The sequence below is a fragment of the Bufo bufo genome, chromosome 9 (genome assembly GCF_905171765.1).
Source record: "Bufo bufo chromosome 9, aBufBuf1.1, whole genome shotgun sequence".
Taxonomy (NCBI): domain Eukaryota; kingdom Metazoa; phylum Chordata; class Amphibia; order Anura; family Bufonidae; genus Bufo; species Bufo bufo.
The window spans coordinates 217,933,136-217,954,481 of NC_053397.1; the positions used below are offsets into that span (position 1 = coordinate 217,933,136).

The 21,346-nt window shown below is 45.3% G+C and overlaps 1 protein-coding gene across 3 annotated transcripts in view; it reads right to left on the reverse strand.

Annotated features, from left to right (window-relative positions):
- The window catches only part of ROR1 (receptor tyrosine kinase like orphan receptor 1), a 220,298-nt gene that overhangs the window by 14,009 nt on the left and 184,943 nt on the right, over positions 1–21,346 (reverse strand). For all 3 annotated transcript variants that reach the window (XM_040407574.1, XM_040407575.1, XM_040407573.1), the window contains 3 exons: positions 7,084–7,211; positions 5,110–5,427; positions 4,180–4,425 (listed from right to left, as the gene is read on the reverse strand). In XM_040407574.1, coding sequence (XP_040263508.1) covers positions 4,180–4,425; positions 5,110–5,427; positions 7,084–7,211 — 692 coding nt within the window. The remainder of the gene's footprint in view (positions 1–4,179; positions 4,426–5,109; positions 5,428–7,083; positions 7,212–21,346) is intronic.

The following is a 21,346-nucleotide window of genomic DNA, read 5'->3' on the forward strand; positions in this document are numbered from 1 at the left end:
CAGGCGCCTCCCTCTCTCCACAATAAAGGGGCATATCGAACTTCCAGGCAGAGGGATGCGTATGGTGCATGCTATTGGAGGTATGACTGGAAACTGCAGGGGGTGCTCCCCCCCAGGGTGCTCCCCTTCCCCCCCCCCCAAATCGTTACTGGAAAGGTATTCCATGGGCCGTTTTCTGAGCAATGTGGCTGAGTTATCAAGCCTGCTTTTACCAAACTCCGCTTAAAGGGGGATTCTGGTTAGAACAAGTTATGTTATCCCCGATCTAGTGGATAGGAGATAACAGTAGGATCAGTGTAGGTCCCACCGCTGGAACCACCACCCATCAAAACAGGGGACCCGTGTTCTCCATTTCAACAGAGCATTGTCAAGCATGGCCTATCACTAGGATATGCATCAAATTGGTGCTGGTTCAACCTGTGGGACCTGCTCCTGTCTACAAAAGGGGGCCCCCAAAGTGCAGGACAACACATAGCGCATTCATCACTATGGGAATACCAAAAATAGCAGAGCGAGGGCACCCAGCTGTATTCAGAAGTCCCACAGCTCGAAATGGAGAGCGCACCGCGCAAGCGCAACCACCACTCCATTCATGCTCTGGCTCGGCTATATTTGGACCTCCCATAACAGTGATTGGAGGGTGGCCATGCATGAGTGGCTGCTCTCCGTTCAATTTGCATGCCGCAGAGTGGCGGTAGAAGTGGGTCCCAGACAAGGGACCTGGGCCTATTTGACATGGCATATCGTAGTCAATGCCTGGGATGGTAATACACCTTTAGGCCTCATGCACACGACCGTTGTGTGCATCCGTGGCCGTTGTGCCGTTTTCCGTTTTTTTTCGCGGACCCATTGACTTTCAATGGGTCCGTGGAAAAAACGGAAAATGCACCGTTTGGCAGCCGCATCCGTGAGCCGTGTTTCCTGGCCGTGAAAAAAATATGACCTGTCCTATTTTTTTCACGGCCAACGGTTCACGGACCCATTCAAGTCAATGGGTCCGTGAAAGAACACGGATGCACACAAGATTGGCATCCGTGTCCGTGATCCGTTGCCGTAGGTTAGTTTTTATACAGACGGATCCGAAGATCCGTCTGCATATAAGCTTTTTCAAAGCTGAGTTTTCACTTCGTGAAAACTCAGAACCGACAGTATATTCTAACACAGAAGTGCTACACTACAAACTGTGTACAAGACTGCCCCCTGCTGCCTGGCAGCACCCGATCTCTTACAGGGGGCCGTGATCAGCACAATTAACCCCTTCAGGTGCGGCACCTGAAGGGGTTAATTGTGCTGATTACGGCCCCCTGTAAGAGATCAGGGCTGCCAGGCAGCAGGGGGCAGACCCTCCCCCCCCTCCCCAGTTTGAATATCATTGGTGGCCAGTGCGGCCCCCCTCCCTCCCTCTATTGTAATAATTCGTTGGTGGCACAGTGTGCGCCCCCCATCGGCCCCCCCTCCCTCTATAGCATTAACAACATTGGTGGCCAGTGTGCGGCCTCCCATCTCCCCCCCCCCCCCCCATCATTGGTGGCAGCGGAGTTCCGATGGGAGTCCCAGTTTAATCGCTGGGGCTCCGATCGGTAACCATGGCAACCGGGACGCTACTACAGTCCTGGTTGCCATGGTTACTTAGCAATAGTACAATAGTAGAAGATTCATACTTACCTGCTGGTGGCTGCTGCGATGTTCGTGTCCGGCCGGGAGCTCCACCTACTGGTAAGTGACAGGTCTGTGCGGCGCATTGCTAAATGAACTGTCACTTACCAGTAGGAGGAGCTCCCGGCCGGACACGAACATCGCAGCTCCCAGGTAAGTATGAATCTTTTACTATTGTACTATTGCTAGTAACCCGCTGCCACCAATGATCGGGGGGGGGGAGATGGGAGGCCGCACACTGGCCACCAATGTTGTTAATGCTATAGAGGGAGGGGGGGCCAATGGGGGGCGCACACTGTGCCACCAACGATTTATTACAATAGAGGGAGGAAGGGGGGGGGGGGGCGCACACTGTGCCACCAACGAATTATTACAATAGAGGGAGGAAGGGGGGGGGGGGCCGCACTGGCCACCAATGATATTCAAACTGGGGAGGGGGGGGTCTGCCCCCTGCTGCCTGGCAGCCCTGATTTCTTACAGGGGGATATGATAGTACAATTAACCCCTTCAGGTGCGGCACCTGAGGGGTTAATTGTGCTAATCACGGCCCCCTGTAAGAGATCGGATGCTGCTAGGCAGCAGGGGGCAGTCATGTACACAGTTTGTAGTATATTCTAACTAGAAGCGTCCCCATCACCATGGGAACGCCTCTGTGTTAGAATATACAGTCGGAAATGAGGTTTCACGATCTAACTCATATCCGACAGTATATTCTAACATAGAGGCGTTCCCATGGTGATGGGGACGCTTCAAGTTAAAATATACCATCGGATTGGAGAAAACTCCGATCTGATGGTATAAAAGGGACTCCAGACTTTACATTGAAAGTCAATGGGGACAGATCCGTTTGAAATGGCACCATATTGTCTCAACGTCAAACGGATCCGTCCCCATTGACTTGCATTGTAATTCAGGACGGATCCGTTTGGCTCCGCACGGCCAGGCGGACACCAAAACAACTTTTTTTTCGTGTCCGTGGATCCTCCAAAAATCAAGGAAGACCCACGGACGAAAAAACGGTCACGGATCACGGGAAAACGGAACCCCGTTTTGCGGACCGCAAAAAAAATACGGTCGTGTGCATGAGGCCTTAGCGTCTATGGGACTGCCACAGATAGCGGAGTGCTCTCTAGCAGTCCCATAGAATTAAAGGGAGCATTGGTGGGACTGGGACCCACACCTATCTAATAGTTAACCCCTATCCACTAATTAGGGGATAACGTCTTCTAATTGAAATACCCCGCTTAAGAAAATATTCTCAAAATTGTATAAAAAATGTTGAATATCATCTAAAAGGTGCATTGTATGATCATAGACAACCCCTTCACAATCAAAGCATCTGCAGCAATCACTTGATTCTCCTGAGGGACGTTGCCATCAGCTGCTTGTTTTCCCTGCAGCGGCCACTACAGGTTAAATGTAGCATTACATGCAGCCATTCAAATACTTGGCCGACCATGTGACACAAGAACTGTCTCACGTTCTCCTCTCTGGTACTTAGTGGAGGAACCTGGAGGGTTTGTCCAGGTTGAAGAACCTCTTAAAGCAGGCCAAATCCTATGTGCCACATTACCCTATCATACATGTGGTACACATGGCAGAGGGTAATGGGGATGAGGGTGCATGACATGAAGGGTTTAGCCTGCGAAGGCACAGGCACAGATCCCCATCACTAGCCACAATAGGGTTCGTATCCATAGGGAGGGCGTGATAAGAAACCTTAGGGGTCTCCACTTTTCAGAAATTGTACTGTTGCGCTTAGTTCACCACACGTGGCGCTGTTCCTGCTATTTATTCTTGCCATAGCTCCCCCTGCAGGGGAAGTCAAGCCTAGCATTTCGCCATAGTGATGACAATGTTTTACGGGGTGGGCTTGTTTGCTATAGGTCTTTCCTACATAATCCACTACTAATCCACCTCTCACCCTGTTACTCCTCTGCCGATCCCTTCACTGGCTCCCCATTGCCCAACGAATTCACTTCAAAATATTAACAAATACATACAAGGCCGTCCACCACCTGTCCCCTCCCTACATCTCTGAGCTACTTTCCCGATACACCCCCACACGCACTCTCCGATCCTCACAAGACCTCCTTCTCTCCTCTCCTCTTATCGCCTCTTCCCACAATCGCCTCCAAGATTTCTCCCGTGCATCCGCCATACTCTGGAACTCGCTGCCCCAACATATCAGACTCTCACCTACAGTGGAATTCTTCAAAAGAAACCTAAAAACCCATCTCTTCAGACAAGCCTACAACCAGTGACCCTGCTGCCTCTATACCGCCATGACATACTTCACCCGCACCTACGGTGTCCTTCTCCCACACCATGTAGATTGTAAGCCTCGCGGGCAGGGCCCTCTCTCCTTCTGTACCAGTCTGTACCTCGTCTTGTTCATGCTTAGTGCAATTGTCTGTATTATGTATGTGCACCGCTTATCATATGTACAGCGCTATGGAATGAATGGCGCTTTAATAATAATAAATAATAATAGTGCCGAGTACAAGGGTCTCTCACGCTTACCACAGGCTGGGATGTCGCACACCTCGTGCTTGACGTTTTCGTCCAGTGTGAAGCACCAGGGAGCTTCTCTCTGATTCCCGGGGTTCCTGCAGTAGGAATGACCCCCGTTAAGCTCCTGGTAACGCATGGCGTTAAACATGTGGGTATGCGGATACTGGGAATTCCACGGCTGACACTGACGTCCTGATTTGGTGACGCTCACCGTTCCCCGATAATCAACCCCGGTGCTGTTGTAGCATTTATGGTCTGCAATGAGAACGGGCGCATTAAAGTAATAATCATAACAAGAAACTACAAACAAGGAGTAAAATCCGACCGATCACAGATCAGCTGCTAGGAATCTGGAGCAAGAGGACTAACTGGTCCCCGTTGGTTCTATGGACGACGTGGACCCTCATCTTGCGGTATGTGCTAAAATAGGAGCCATGTGTTGCTGTGCGGAGGGGCGATTATGTAACATAATGAAACGATTGAGTCCGCGGTTTGTAGCAGATATCAAATTGCTGTGATCAAGAGCTGAGGCTCTCGACCGTGATAGTAAAAAAAAAAAATTACATATGGCCCTGCTGTGGTGTTCCGCAAAAAAAGTCTGCAGGCTTCAAGGTCCTCATCGTGATATGATGGATCATGGTATACGGTAATAAAAGGAGGACAAGTCGGCATAAAAAGATACTGGCGGTATCCCAATGATGCGGAGTGATTGACACATCTGTTCACACGTCTGAGGCATCTCTCGGGGATTCCGACATATTTGATGGCAAGAATGGCACAGCATGCAGCAGTATTCTTCTCATCAAAATGACGGACGCCATGACGAAACTCATGGAGGTCCACTCGGCGCCATTGGTGTCCGTCATATGGCGGATCTGGCAATGAAAGTGTGAACAAAGCTTAATCTGTCTCTCAGATGAGGTCATCGGAAGCACTTACTTTTATTGATCGGGTCCGCTATGGGTATTCCGATCCGTATACAGTTACTGGCCTCGGGGCTGTCCGGCTGCGGAAGGTCCTCGCAGTTGGGTAGTTTTAACGTCCTTAAAATAATCGGGTTGGATCTGGCGAAGATGTACTCGGCCTGACACAGGACGTTCTCCAGGATCTCACACTCGTCCCGGCACAGGTCTCGCGGTTTGGCCGACGAGGATGCTTCAGAGCAGTATGGGAAGGCGTAATGGCAGAGAGAGGGGATGGCAAACTTCGAGCACTTATCCGATAGGTGATTGGAAGTACCGATCATTGTGAAGGCAGCTGAAATAGAAAGAATGGGTTAATAAGCTAGGAAGAAAAAAAGAATTCCCCAGAAACAGCGCCACTCTTGTTCTGGTGGCCGTGTCTAGTAATGCAGGTCAGCTCTATTCATTTCAGAGGCAGAGAGCAGCAAAACCAGACATAGGAGTGGCGCTGTCACTATGTGAGAACATAGTGGAAGTTAATGGCACTTAAATATGGATAGACTGGGAAGAAAACGCGTCACATGTATCACAGCAGAGCGCGCTGTGCAATAGATTCATCGTATATGGCAAGGTAGGCTAGATACTTTTCTGTTCCTTACATCGCCTCTTGTTGGCTTACTCTAAGGCTACATGCACATGACCGTATGTGTTTTGCGGTCCGCAAAAAAAAACTGATGAGATCCGTATGCCATCCGTTTTTTTTTTTTGCTGATCCATTGTAACAATGCCTAAAAGGGATAAGAATAGGACATGTTCTAGTTTTTTTGTGGGGCTACGGAACGGACATACTGATGCGGACAGCACACGGTGTGCTGTCCGCATTTTTTGCGGACCCATTGAAATGAATGGGTCCGCATCCTATCCGCAAAAAAAAAGGAACGGAAATGGAAGCAAAATACGTTCATGTGCATGAGGCCTAAACCAATACCTTGTGTCAAAATTCTGGGGCATGCCATCAATAAAAAAATGGGGGAGATTTATCAAGACTAGAACTTTCTGTGCCGCTCTTGGTATCCTCTGCGCTGCCGGAGGATGGCGAGGCGTAGGCCCTACGAGGCGTAGTCATAAATTAGGCGCATCCTTCAGCAGTCCATGCGCTGCTGTAGAATCCTGGCTTCATTTGCGCCAGAAAACTGGTGTAAATGAAGATAATTTTGTCTCCGCTAACGAAATAAAAAAAATAGAACATGTCCTATTTTGTCCGTTTTCACTGACCAACAGCCCCGATACAACTGGAGGGGACCGGTACCATTTCTCTGAAAGGTGAAAAAAACCTGCGTTAAAAATGGATGGTTTTGCAGTTTTTAAGATTCGCTACTTTTTTTTCACTGTCGTGTCAATGCAGCCTTAGGGCTCGTGCACACGAACGTATTTTCTTTCCGTGTCCGTTTTGCTTTTTTGCAGACCATATGCGGAACCATTCATTTCAATGGGTCCGTGTGCATTCCGTTTCCGTATCTCTGTTCCGCCAAAAAATAGAACATGTCCTATCATTGTCCACATTAGCTGTTCTATTAGGGGCCAGCTGTTCCGTTCCGCAAAATATGGAATGCACACGGACGCTGTGCTTACTTTTTGCGGATCCGTTTTTTTGCGGACCAGCAAAATACATACGGTCGTGTGCATGAGGCCTTAGTGTTTTTGAATCCTTGCATTATGCTTAACCCCTGGGGCCCTGTTTTACCTGGTGTGTTCCTTTAAGAACCAAAGGGTCTGTCACAAAGTATTAGAAGGAACTAAACACTGACATCAAATCTAAACACTATTAAGTCTTGTCTGCTACTGGGAAAGCTGGGTGAGGTTGAGCACAGTCCTGAATGCCAAATCTGCCTATCTGCGGATACATTACGAGGCAGGAGTCTGGGAAAGCAGAGTGATGTCACATATCATACAAGTATATCAGACTTCTTAAATAAATATTGAAAATAAGCAAACCCAATGGTGTCTGCACCTGTGATCTGGTTCTCTATTTCTCCTTGCATGTGCAGAGACTCCATGTAGATGGTCCGGTTGCCGATGAATCGAGCGCAGGCAATTCCTCTGTACGGTTGGCAGTAACCGTCTTCTTCAAACTCATCCCTGGTCAATATAATAACAATTATTAATTATAAAAATAATAATAAATATAATAATAATAATAATAATAATAAATAATAATAATAATAAAACAGATTCTGATCCACCACTAGAGGGCGCCAGAAAACAGTGCACTAAAGAGTTCAGAGCTTCCTTCCTAAAACACAAGAATCCATCAAATAGTATGAGGGGTAAAATACAAGGGCAGGAATAAGAATCACCCACAAAAAGTCACCTTTATTATTCTGCATAAAATTAAACAAATCCACATCTAAGATATTCTTACATAGTGGGTTACTATAGGACTCCTGGGCCCAATGCAAAATTCTACACCTATACGTGTGTCCTCTTAGGTGGCAGAGGGAGGTCAAGCTCCCCTATGGGACCAGGGCCAGGGGGCGACTGCTACCTCTGCACCCCCTATAGCTGTGCCCCTGTAGTGGCTGTGAGGCCTCGTTCACATTCTGATTTACTGCCCTGAGCGCTTTTCAACTTCAGTGAACCTGAAGATCAGCAGACCAGTCAGCCTTTGACCGTAAATTTTGTTAATTAGCTCCTATAGAGTGTCAGTATGACCCCTAGTCAAAGGACCTACTGGTATTCTGGTCCTTAAAGGGGCACACACTGCATAATCCGCAACAAAGAGAAAATGGTTACAATTGTTGCAGATGCCTTTTATGCAGAATGTTACACATGTATTTCATCTTCTAATTGGACGGATGCAGCACCAGAGAAGCGGATGGCATTTTACGAAATTCCATCCACGCTGCAAATAAAAAAAAATTAAAAAAAATCTTTAATTTTTAATCCACAGTGTCAATTTATGCTGCAGATTTCCTTAGTGGATTTCACACTGTGCAATGTATAAGGTAAAATCCACGGCAGAATTTTCTTTGCTCAAAATCCGTCCCTTGTGGCCGTCTCCAACATAGGCCAAACTGCTAGACCCCGTGTTGACAGTTTGTTACAATGTATCAACGCAGTTATACTATATCAGTCTGGACTCCAGAGAATTGTCTAGACTGGAGACAACTGTAGCAGAATCTCAGCAGTGAAAAGTATCAGCTCAGGATGGGTAATAATCTTCTGGATGTAAATTAGACCATTCCCATTCTCTGACAGCAAGCAGAGACCGTGAAACGGTGAGGAACTGAACTTATTAATATTCACCGTTTAAACTTTAATCGGAAAATTAAAAAAAGAAAATAAATCTATCGAATGATATAGTTTAGTCTGGTGTAAATGCTGCAGAACATGCTGTTGACCAGCAGAGGGCAATAAAGGTATATGAAGCCCTGCACCCTGAGAACTTGCCGTAGATCAGCAGAATTTTGAATGCAGCTCTGGATGTAACTGTTGCATACAACACAATGTCACTCAAGCAATGCAGAGTACAGGGTTATACTCAGGCGTCTTATGGCAGGGGAAAAGTTTATACTTTCTTACAGAACTGGCGCTGGGTCAGATTTAAAAATGAGAGCTTTGAAAGTGACTGCCCTTAAGGGCTTATTCAGACAAACATAAGGGCTCCGTGCCCGTGCTGAGGACCGCAAATAGTGGTCCCCGGCTGTGTGCACTCCGTGCTGCGGATGCAGACCCATTGACTTGAATGGGTCTGAGATCCTCAAAATACGTCAAACCATGTATCCTATCTTTTACGGTGTGGAGGCACGGATCAAAAACCTATGAAACCCTTCCGTGGGATTACGGGTCCATGCCTCCACACCGCAAAAGATAGGCCATGTCTTATCTTTTGCCGTATCTTGCGGATCGCGGACCCACTAAAGTCAATAAGTCCGAACGTCAGCACGGTGTTCGCATGGCCAGTGCCTGTGTATTGCGGACCCGCCATTTGTCGTCCGCAATACAGTCGCGGAGCCCTTATGTTCGTGTGCATGTGCCGGAATAGTAGGGATAGTACGCTGGTAAGAACTGAACTGAGGGAAGTGATACGGCAACTCTGGCGCAGGATTCAGCCTGAAAGACTCCACTGGATTCTATAATCAGTAACAAAAGAGGGGCATTCAGGAGATGCCAGGCGCATTCTGAGTGCCCCAGTGATTATACTGCCGGTTGGCACTCCACAAGGTGAAATGCATCAGGGTGACGGCTAATGGCTGCTTTGTGATGTGAATGCAGTTTTTTTGGTCTCCTGTTTGGATCATGTTTTAGCCAAAGACTAAAGGGGAGTCCGGGCTCTGAATTCCTGGCTGCCCTCCATGCGAGTATTGTAAGGCCTTCAGGAATAGAGGGCTGGACGAGCAGACAAGAAACGCGTTGTGTGCGTGCTGGGTGTTAGGACACAGACTAGGAAATCCCTCTTGTCTTCATTTCCTTTTTCCTCCATAGTCTTTAGGCCTCGTTCACATTTCTGTGTCCATTTGATGTCCATGGAAAATCCATGTTTCATCCATGAAGAATCCGCGTGTCAGTTTTTTTTCCCTGCGCGTGTCATCCGTATTCCACGGACACCGCTCAGCTGAAAATTCATTTCCTGAGTATCTCCTACCAATGGTCCTTGAAACACTGACAGGGGGGGCATTTGCCCCAGGTCTGCCACCATTTAGGGGCTTCAACCGACTTGTCCCTGCCATACTAAGGGTGCATTCACACGACCATATGAATGAGTCCGCATCCGTTCCGCAATTCATTTCAATGGGGCTGCAAAAGACCATGTGCTGTCCAAATCCGTAGTTCCGTTCTGCGGCACCGCAAGAAAGATACAGCATGTCCTATTCAAGAATAGGCACTTTCTATATAGCGCCGGCTAAAATGCGGACCACAAAACACTTACGGTCGTGTGAATTCACCCTTAGGGCTCATGCCCACGAACGCAAGGGCTCCGTGCCCGTGCTGTGGACAGCGAATTGCTGTCAGCAATGCACGGGCACCGAACGTGGGGCAGCCGCATGCGGATCGCGGACCCATTCACTTGAATGGAGTCCACGATCTGCATCCGACGGTCCGCACCGCAAAAAAGTAGTGCATTCACTATTTTTTTGCGGTGCGGAGGCACGTACAGTAAACCCACGGAAGAACTCCGTAGTGCTTCCGTGGGCTTCCGTTCCGCATCTCCCGGATTGCGGACCCATTCAAGAGAATGGGTCTGTGATCGGTGATGCACACGGGCCGATGCCCGTGTATTGCGGGCCACAATACGGCCACGGCCGGGCAACGGCCGTGTGCATGAGCCCTTACCCTGAGACAATCCCTTCAATTGATCAGATGGTGGAATTATACCTTCACGATAAAGTACTGCCATATGTTTACTATATGGCTTATATTATACCGCTAATCTATAGCCCTAATCTAGAGCACTGTATAGCACCATGACATATGTTAAATCTGACACCATATGGTGGCATTATTTTGTCGCAGGGTGACGTTATTATTTGGGTGGTATTATGACGGTATTACTTGGCACGCGTTGGCTTAGAAGTTCGGTGTGATGTGTGTGTCCTCTTTGTGAAGGGCCATGAGCCTCCAAGTCCTAAAGGGACAGCAGATGCACAGGTTGCATTCATATACTGTGCGTGCGGAACATATGAGGTCCGGGCTCTCATCCCCTCCTGCACCAATTGTACAACTCACAGACTGGTATACACATGCCCACAGATGGGGGTCTGATCGCCATCTGTGACTGAGCATGCCAAATCCTGGCAATGACTTTTATTACCGACTGCTAATTATTTGTCAGACAGCGCTTGTAAACCTCCGCAGTTTGATCCTATAGAGCAGAACATCTGATTTACATTCGTCCACAGACCCGTTTACAGCCGCGCAGTAATTATGGGACCAGATGTACTGAGATCCCGGCTTCTCCTGACGAGAATCTCATTAGATTGAGCTCAAATGTGTCTCAGGATGTAATATTTTAGGTATGGCCCAAATAAGATTGTCGCCCTCCTCCGGCTAGGCTGCCTGCTCCTCGTATCCCTTAAGTCAGGGATGTCCAACCTGCGGCCCTCCAGTTGTTGTAAAACTACAACTCCCACAATCCCTTCTTTAGACCGATAGCTGTAGGCTGTCCAGGCATGCTGGGAGTTGTAGTTTTGCAACAGCTGGAGGGCCGCAGTTTGGTCATCCCCGCCTTAGGTCAAGGCAATCCTGTGTGTGACCCTAATCATGGGACGCGGGTTATGGGGCCTTTTACTCCTATTGTACTTTTCATCCAGCAAAAGCGGCATCCAAAATGGGGAACCCTTCTGGTGAATGACATTGCACCCCTGGCGGTCTATGGTAGCAGGTTCTGGAGCAAGCTTGTCCCATATCCCCTTGGCAAAGATCCTACCACCCATAAGGGGCTGGCCTCCCTCTGTCTAGGGACCCCAAGAGCTGGGAATGACAATTCCTCCACTCCATGGTTCATTTATGTATAGGGCAATTATATGTAAGACTCTTTCATCTATACCACCAAACATCCTGGCACCACTTTACTATATGGCACTGCTGTCAGGGTATAGGCGGTACTATTACTCTCCATGGTCCTCCTTCCCAAAACGATAATGTCAGCCCCTGACCCAATGTTACCTATGTGCCATGAGATAACACTACCCCCTGGCACACCCGGCCGACTGGCATGACTCAGGGAGTGATGTCATCGACCAGAAGTTTCCGGCTGATGAGGTAATGTGATTAATGAATCCAGTGGAGGAGCATAGGAAAACCCATTCCTCCACAGTGCACTGATGGCTCCTGTGAGCAAAAGGGGCATGTAGTGCCCAAGGGGGATCCGCCACTCTGCCCCCACCATGATCTAAATTGGCTGGGTCATTATTAGAAGCTATGTAGGGTTATATGCACATTACATAGTTCTGTTATTTTGGCAGTGTATACCAGTGCTGAGTGGCTTTATTATGTAAGCACTATATGGTGGTATTATGTGGGCACTGTATAGTATTAGATTTAGTACCACAGGGAGATCTTAATCCAGCATTAGGCTCTTTCACACTGTGCCTTGTACAATTTTCATAAGAGGAGCGTCATGTTACCAGATTCCCAAAGTGCAGATCCACACAACTTTGGAACAATAAGTAACTTTCTCCTACAAGCAAGTTATGTGTAATGAAAAGGGTTTTTCCAGGTTTTTAATATCTGTGACCTATCCTTGGGGTAGATCATCAATAACTGATCACTAGGGTTCCGACACTTGGCACCCCCGCCAATCAGCTTCACCCCCGCCAATCAGCACTGAATGTAATGTCAATGTAAATATGCCTATAGCACTGGGGTGGGGGTATACTGTGCCGTATACTGGGCCTTTGTGTCACTTCATCTGCCCCTGGGTACAACATGCATGCATTATGAGTCTGGAGCACTGCCCCATTACTAATCCCAGCAGACGCCGATGATATGCGTGTTTTATCCACGTTATTTACCTGAGTGATATGTCAGCACAGAACTGCTGACAGCAATATCTCTCCGAAATTAAAAACTGATGTGGAATGTATGGCAGGAAAGATAAGCCCGAGCCTTTCAGCACTTTTAATTACAGCTCATCTGGCTGATGGCGCTCGGCGACTTTTACGGTTCTGACTCCAAAACGGGGCAGATTTATTAATCTGTCTGAAAGAAAAACTCACTCTGTTGCCCAAAGAAACCAATCACAGCGCAGCTTTCATTTTTGAAGAGGAACGAAAGCTGTGCTGTGATTGGTTGCTATGGGCAACAAAGGCGTTTTTATAAATGTCTGACTGTGTAGGCCTCAACCAGACGACACAGGGGGCCCAAGGTCTAGGAGGTTCTGTGATTGGTTGCTATGGGCAACAAAGACACCTTTGTAGATGTCTGACTATGTAGGCCTCAACCAGGCAACAGAGGGGGGTCCGAGGCCTAGGAGTTTCTGTAATTGGTTGCTATGGCCACAAGACACTTTAATGAATTTCTGACAGAGTAGGCCTCAACTCAGGGGGGCCTGAGGCCTAGGAGTTTCTGTAATTGGTTGCTATGGGGAACAAGACACTTTCTGAATTTCTGACAGAGAAGGCCTCAACCAGGCGACAGGGGGGTCCGAGGCCTAGGTAATCTGTATATGGTTGCTATGAGCAACAAGATACTTTCATAAATTTCTGACAAATTAGGCCTCAGGTACTGGTAATGGAAACTTGGCAGTCAGGAATGAAACGTCACTAAACGGTGTCTACTGACATGCCAATTTTAAGGATGAGACCGTGAAAAAAGGTACAAAGGTGTAACCGCCACTCTCTACGCAAACAAGGTGGAAGTAGTAATGGTAGCCCAAGGGACCAGCGAGTGGAGTGGTGTATCCTCCACCCAATACAGTGGTGTTACTGGTAGTGATAAACAATTTAAAGGTGCCAGATGCTAAGATAAGGATATCAATAATATTAAAATCAAAACATCAATTAAAACATCAATCATGATATATTAAAACCGTAAGAAACATACTGTAATAAGTCATAGGATGAAAAATCATAAGGTAAAAAACCCAACCAGAGTATAAACTCTAGTGAACGCACTTCACTGGGGGGTTGGCACCAGGATAAAGCTCAAGACACCTGGGGCAATACCCTCTGGCCGGGATCGCCTGTAGTGTGGTGGAGATTGAAGTCAGCGCTCCGGTCATGCAGTAGAGATGACAAACAGCACGCAGGTCACAATGGGAGTGGGAGCGGTGGAATCTATTTTACGCGAAAGATTTTTAATGGTGAAATGGCGGTGGAGAGTGAGTTTACGTATGAATTGGTTAAGGTCTACGAACAATTCAAAGAGGTCGGGTTGATTGGTAGGACAAAAGGAAAGGCCCTTACTCAACAGTTGTATTTCTTTTCTAGTGAGGACGTACTTTGATAGATTACATATACCCACTTCCCTTTCTAAGGTTTTTTGGTCACCGATGTTACTCTTAGTGGTCTCAGAATTCCTTATTGTTTGGGTTTTGCGGGTCAGCAACTTTTTCTTCAATCACTTTATTGCAAGGATATGCGGCTCAACGCGTTTCGGGGAAAGCATAAAATCCCCTTCATCAGGAGCAATAATAATAATAAAAAACGGGTGACCGGTAGTACACATATAAATACACAAACGGATAACAATATCCGCCAAAGGCCTAGGAGTTTATGTAATTGGCCTCCTAGGTCCGAGGCCTAGGAGTTTCTGTAATTGGTTGCTATGGGCAACAAGATACTTTCCTAAATCTCTGAGAGAGTAGGCCTCAACTGAGAGAGGCCTGAGGCCTAGGAGGTTCCTTCTAGCTCCCAGTCTTATTTACATGGCTGTCCCTGTACAATCATATGAAGCCTGGTGGCTGCGAGGGGTTTCTCCACAGCTGGAACGCTTTGGAGCAATGCCCGCCCACTCCTACTAAGCCCCGCCCACTTTTATCACCCCTTTTGAACAGTAGCGAGGGAAGTGAAAACTCGCAAATTATGGCCCAAATGTAGCGTGTGTCATAATTTGCAAATTTTTACGCGGGAGTATATTATAAACTAAGACACCCCTTTACATACAACCTATGGGGTTATATGGACGTCATATAGCGCAGGGTTTCCTACAACCCTGATGCTTTTTATCTGCATCCTTCCTTCTAGGAAGTTGTTTATAAGATCCCGCCGCCGATTTACAAGGTCTGTGGGGCTTAAATGTAAAAAAAAGGCAACTTCACGATATCTCAGGCCTTGATTACATGGAAGATTTACATACGTGCTCTCTGTAGCGCTGTAATGAAACTCACTGATTACAATTCTATGATGTCAAGTCTAATTACAATAGACCCACGCTGAGACAAGTCAGATTTGTACCGAGACGTAAACATCGGCTGCGGAAGGTGACATGTTAAATGTCCAAATTAAAGGGCGGTCTGCCGTCTAAGAGACGGTAAGAAATCGTGCCAGCATTGTGCGAAGACATTATTTATTGTAGAAGATACAGAAAAATGTAGACTGTAAAAAGACATATTATAGAAGTTATATTCTTGTACATAGGAGCAGTATTATAGTAGTTATATTCTTGTACATAGGAGCAGTATTATAGTAGTTATATTCTTGTACATAGGAGCAGTATTATAGTAGTTATATTCTTGTACATAGGAGCAGTATTATAGTAGTTATATTCTTGTACATAGGAGGCAGTATTATAGTAGTTATATTCTTGTACATAGGAGCAGTATTATAGTAGTTATATTCTTGTACATAGGAGGCAGTATTATAGTAGTTATATTCTTGTACATAGGAGCAGTATTATAGTAGTTATATTCTTGTACATAGGAGCAGTATTATAGTAGTTATATTCTTGTACATAGGAGGCAGTATTATAGTAGTTATATTCTTGTACATAGGAGCAGTATTATAGTAGTTATATTCTTGTACATAGGAGCAGTATTATAGCAGTTATATTCTTGTACATAGGAGCAGTATTATAGTAGTTATATCCCTGTACATAGGAGGCAGTATTATAGTAGTTATATTCTTGTACATAGGAGCAGTATTATAGTAGTTATATCCCTGTACATAGGAGGCAGTATTATAGTAGTTATATTCTTGTACATAGGAGCAGTATTATAGTAGTTATATTCTTGTACATAGGAGGCAGTATTATAGTAATTATATTCTTGCACATAGGAGCAGTATTATAGTAACTATATTCTTGTACACAGGAGCAGTATTATAGTAGTTATATTCTTGTACATAGGAGCAGTATTATAGTAGTTATATTCTTGTACATAGGAGCAGTGTTATAGTAGTTATATTCTTGTACATAGGAGCAGTATTATAGTAGTTATATTCTTGTACATAGGAGCAGTGTTATAGGAATTATATTCTTGTATACAGGAGCAGTATTATAGTAGTTATATTCTTGTACATAGGAGCAGTATTATAGAAGTTATATTCTTGTACATAGGAACAGTATTATAGTAGTTATATTCTTGTACATAGGAGCAGTATTATAGAAGTTATATTCTTGTACATAGGAGCAGTATTATAGTAGTTATATTCTTGTACATAGGAGGCAGTATTATAGTAGTTATATTCTTGTACAGAGGAGGCAGTATTATAGTAGTTATATTCTTGCACATAGGAGCAGTATTATAGTAGTTATATTCTTATACATATAGAGCAGTATTATAGTAGTTATATTCTTGTACATAGAAGCAGTATTATACAGTAGTAGTTATATTCTTGTACAGAGGAGCAGTATTATAGTAGTTATATTCTTGTACATAGGAGCAGTATTATAGTAGCTCTATTCTTGTACATATATGGCAGTAGTATACCAGTTATATTACTGTACATAAGGACAGAATTATAGTAGTTTATCTTGGATGTAACATAGCTTGGGTGCTTCACTGTTTTCGTGACTCCTCTAACTGGCAGTTTAGGTGTCAAAGGATGAAATGCCCACTTATCCAGTTACCTAAAGACATCATTCTCCTACACTTTGGCGTTTGCCCTCTACAGACCACATGAATTCCTGATAATTTCCTCTTAATTACACAAGGTTATTCTCCAGGAGTGTAAATAAGGCTGTAAACACTATTTGTGGGGCAGGTCACATTAATGATCATATTAACCACAGGAGTCAATGAGAGCCTCATTTAAAGGGCAATTACTTATTTCACCACAAATGACCTAACCACAATTAATCACATCTCTTAGAACCGACTTAAGTTTTTCTTCCTCCCCTCTGGCCTCACATGCTGCTGGTAATAATAATGTATCCGCCATGATTTACAGCCATTAATACATTTATTGTACTATAAAACTGGAGATATGTTATAACTGTTAATGTAATGCATCGTATGTCAGCTCCAGGCAGAAAACAGCTCAGTAAGAATTAATAAAAAAAGAACCTGACGCCACATGTACAGTTCCTCTAAACGGGGGCACTTAATGTACAGAAACTGCTTTATGAAGGAACCACAGCTGCACATTTCTGCTGGTGAGAATGCAAAGTACATCTGCAAAAGTCCCGGGCACAGAACAATCCCCTCTGCTCATCATGTGCCAATCACATGGGGAAAAAGTGCCCCTACATGTCGTAGGACTGGCTAAAACCTACACATGATTAGTAGAGGGGGTTCCTCTATACCTCTGCAAGTGTAATTTGCATTGGCAGCAGGTAAGATTTCAAGGCTCCTTACTTCAACACTCACAGGATGCTGTAAGCAGACTGTGCAGACACTAAATAAGCAGGGAGTACTGGGAGATTTCAGCTTTGAAACAAGCAGAATAGTGAGTGCAGCTCTGGAGTATTACACAAGCCATAACTCGGGATCAGTACAGGATAAGTAATGTAATGTATGTACACAGTGACTTCACCAGCAGAATAGTGAGTGCAGCTGTGGAGTATAATACAGGATATAACTCAGGATCAGTACAGGATAAGTTATGTATGTACACAGTGACTGCACCAGCAGAATAGTGAGTGCAGCTCTGGAGTATAATACAGGATGTAACTCAGGATCAGTACAAGATAAGTAATGTAATGTATGTGCACAGTGACTGCACCAGCAGAATAGTGAGTGCAGCTCTGGAGTATAATACAGGATGTAACTCAGGATCAGTACAAGATAAGTAATGTAATGTATGTACACAGTGACTTCACCAGCAGAATAGTGAGTGCAGCTATGCAGTATAATACAGGATGTAACTCAGGATCAGTACAAGATAAGTAATGTAATGTATGTTCACAGTGACTGCACCAGCAGAATAGTGAGTGCAGCTCTGGAGTATAATACAGGATGTAACTCAGGATCAGTACAAGATAAGTAATGTAATGTATGTACACACTGACTGCACCAGCAGAATAGTGAGTGCAGCTCTGGAGTATAATACAGGATGTGACTCAGGATCAGTACAGGATAAGTAATGTATGTACACAGTGACTGCACCAGCAGAATAGTGAGTGCAACTCTGGAGTATAATACAGGATGTAACTCCGGATCAGTACAGGATAGGTAATGTATGTACACAGTGACTGCACCAGCAGAATAGTGAGTGCAGCTCTGGAGTATAATACAGGATGTAACTCAGGATCAGTACAGGATAAGTAATGTATGTACACAGTGACTGCACCAGCAGAATAGTGAGTGCAGTTCTGGAGTATAATACAGGATGTAACTCAGGATCAGTACAGGATAAGTAATGTAATGTATGTACACAGTGACTGCACCAGCAGAATAGTGAGTGCAGCTCTGGAGTATAATACAGGATGTAACTCAGGATCAGTACAGGATAAGTAATGTAATGTATGTACACAGTGACTGCACCAGCAGAATAGTGAGTGCAACTCTGGAGTATAATACAGGATGTAACTCCGGATCAGTACAGGATAAGTAATGTATGTACACAGTGACTGCACCAGCAGAATAGTGAGTGCAGTTCTGGAGTATAATACAGGATGTAACTCAGGATCAGTACAGGATACGTGATGTATGTACACAGTGACTGCACCAGCAGAATAGTGAGTGCAGTTCTGGAGTATAATACAGGATGTAACTCAGGATCAGTACAGGATAAGTAATGTAATGGATGTACACAGTGACTGCACCAGCAGAATAGTGAGTGCAGCTCTGTGGTATAATACAGGATGTAACTCAGGATCAGTACAGGATAAGTAATGTAATGTATGTACACAGTAACTCCACCAGCAGAATAGTGAGTGCAGCTCTGGAGTATAATACAGGATGTAACTCAGGATCAGTACAGGATAAGTAATGTATGTACACAGTGACTGCACCAGCAGAATAGTGAGTGCAGCTCTGGAGTATAATACAGGATGTAACTCAGGATCAGTACAGGATAAGTAATGTAACGTTTTTACAAAATGCCTCTTCTTTTTATGTAGATTCATGTAATAACAAGCAAGTAGTCACAATACACAAATAATATTTGAACCAGAAGAACACATTTAGAATCCTCTTATTTCTATTACCACCTTAAATGAGGTCATCTTGGCTCCATCAGTACGTAGATTACCTTGTATAATATCAGAATTTCCTTTCATACTTTCATGGTACATAACTGGTTCTGTACACAACTGGCACGCTTTTGTGGCCTCAGTCCCAGGCGGCCTTGCAAGGGTTAAATGACAGTCCTAACGTGTTTACAACAGCGGCTGCGCTGAGCAGAGTTAATGCAGCGCCGAAGCCGCTGGACAATTAGAGTCCGGCCCACATCTGGAATTCATCTCGAGTCTCATTTCTAAAGAGCTGCCGCGAGATTGCTGCTTTCCCAATGACAAGTGAATGAGTGTGCGGGAGAACTTCACATCTCATTGATTATAACTTATTAAACACACAGCTCTAACTGCTTCTCCCAGAATGCTTCATTAACTCAACCGGAGCAGAACTCCCCCTCCCCCCACAAAACATATATTTCAACTGGAAAATGATTGAGGTTTATGAACTCGAAAGGACACAGCAGACTGAGCCCATTCCGTACGTGATTTACATTGAGAAGCCGGTTAATAATCGCCGATGGGGCTTTTTAATTCCAAAGTCAAAATTGTATATTAAAGGCAAATCTGCCCGACCTTTTCTAATTATGCAATAATATATCATTAGACGTCCATTATTCCACCCTGCAGCTACATTCACACTGCATGATCACAGGCATGATTTGCTGATACTGGCTGTAATATCTTCCTCTTTCATGATCCTGCTTATTGTCATAATACACATCCATCCATAAGGGCAAACATTTGATAAAGCCGTCTTCATATGGTGCCTTGGAGACATACATTTTTCCCCCTTTACCTTCACATTCTATTACTACAGATATTGTGCAACATGCTTGGTAAAAAGTGGATTTTAGGGCTCGTTCAAACGAACGCGTGATGCCCGCTGTCGTATTGCGGACCGCATTTGCATATCCGCAATACACGGGCACCGTTCCGTGTGCATTCCGCATCACGGATGCGGACCCAATCACTTCAATCGGTCCGCAAATCCGGAGATGCGGAACGGAACACTACGGAGTGCTTTCTGGGGTTCCCTTCTGTGCCTCTGCACCGCAAAAAGATAGAACTTGCTCTATCTTTTTGCGGAACGGAGGGATCGCGGACCCATTCAAGTCAATGGGTCTGCGATCCCCATTCGCCTGCCTCACGGACGGTGCCCATGCATTGCGGACCGCAATTTGAGGTCCACAGCACGGGCTTCACACGTTCGCGTGAACGAGCCCTTAGGCTGTTTCTTCTGTGGCTGAGAGGCAACTTACTGCTGCAGTAACCTCCCTCCCTGCTGTGTCTGTAAGAGGGACCTACTGTAGCCTCACCACTCTATCTAATTCTACCCCAGCAAACATGGAAGCAGCAGGAGGTATTTTATTGTTCTTCTGGTTTTCATATGACTCTTATTATTTTTAGGTTCTGTCCTGAATAAAAGATTCAGAATGGCATGAAGAAAGAAAAAAAAAGTCACACTCATCTCCTCCACCGATTTCCTGCTGCTCCCGTTCCAGCACTCCACTCTACTTCCTGGACACACAGGAAGTTCATTCTCAGCCAATCACTGGTCGCAGCAGTGACCCGTCCCAGCCAATGGATGGCTTTGTAGGCATTTCTTGTGTGTCAAGAGTAACATTGTCCATGACAATGTATCACACTGCTTGACTGATTCTCCTGATGTACCAAATAGTTAGGAAATGTGTTGGCAGAAAATGATGGGATAGAGCAGGTTTGAGCAGGGTGGGGGTGGAGGATATTAGTGTCAAAGAATAGGGAGACGGATTGTGAAGAACACCACTATAAGGGTCCATTCACACAAATGTATTTTCTTTCCGTGTCCGTTTAGGTTTACTCCGCGCGCATTCCGTTTCCGCATGTCCGTATTTCTGTTCCGCAAAAAAATAGAACATGTCCTATTTATTGTCCTGCAAGGATAGTACAGTTCTATGAAGGGCCAGCTGTTCTGCAAAATGCGGATCCGTTTTTTGCGGACCGTAAAACACACCTGGTTGTGTGCATGAGCCTTTTACTGTGTCTATTCATAACGGGACTAAGACCATTAAACCAAAGCAAACCGTGCTTTGTAGAAGACCAGGGGTGGACTGGCCATAGACCCTGCAGTGAAATTTCCCAGTGGGCCAATGTCAAGGGGGCTGCACAGCCCTCCTTACTCCGTCGGCCACTTACATAACGATCTGATGCTCTCAGCATTAATTAATGCTAGTGGCATC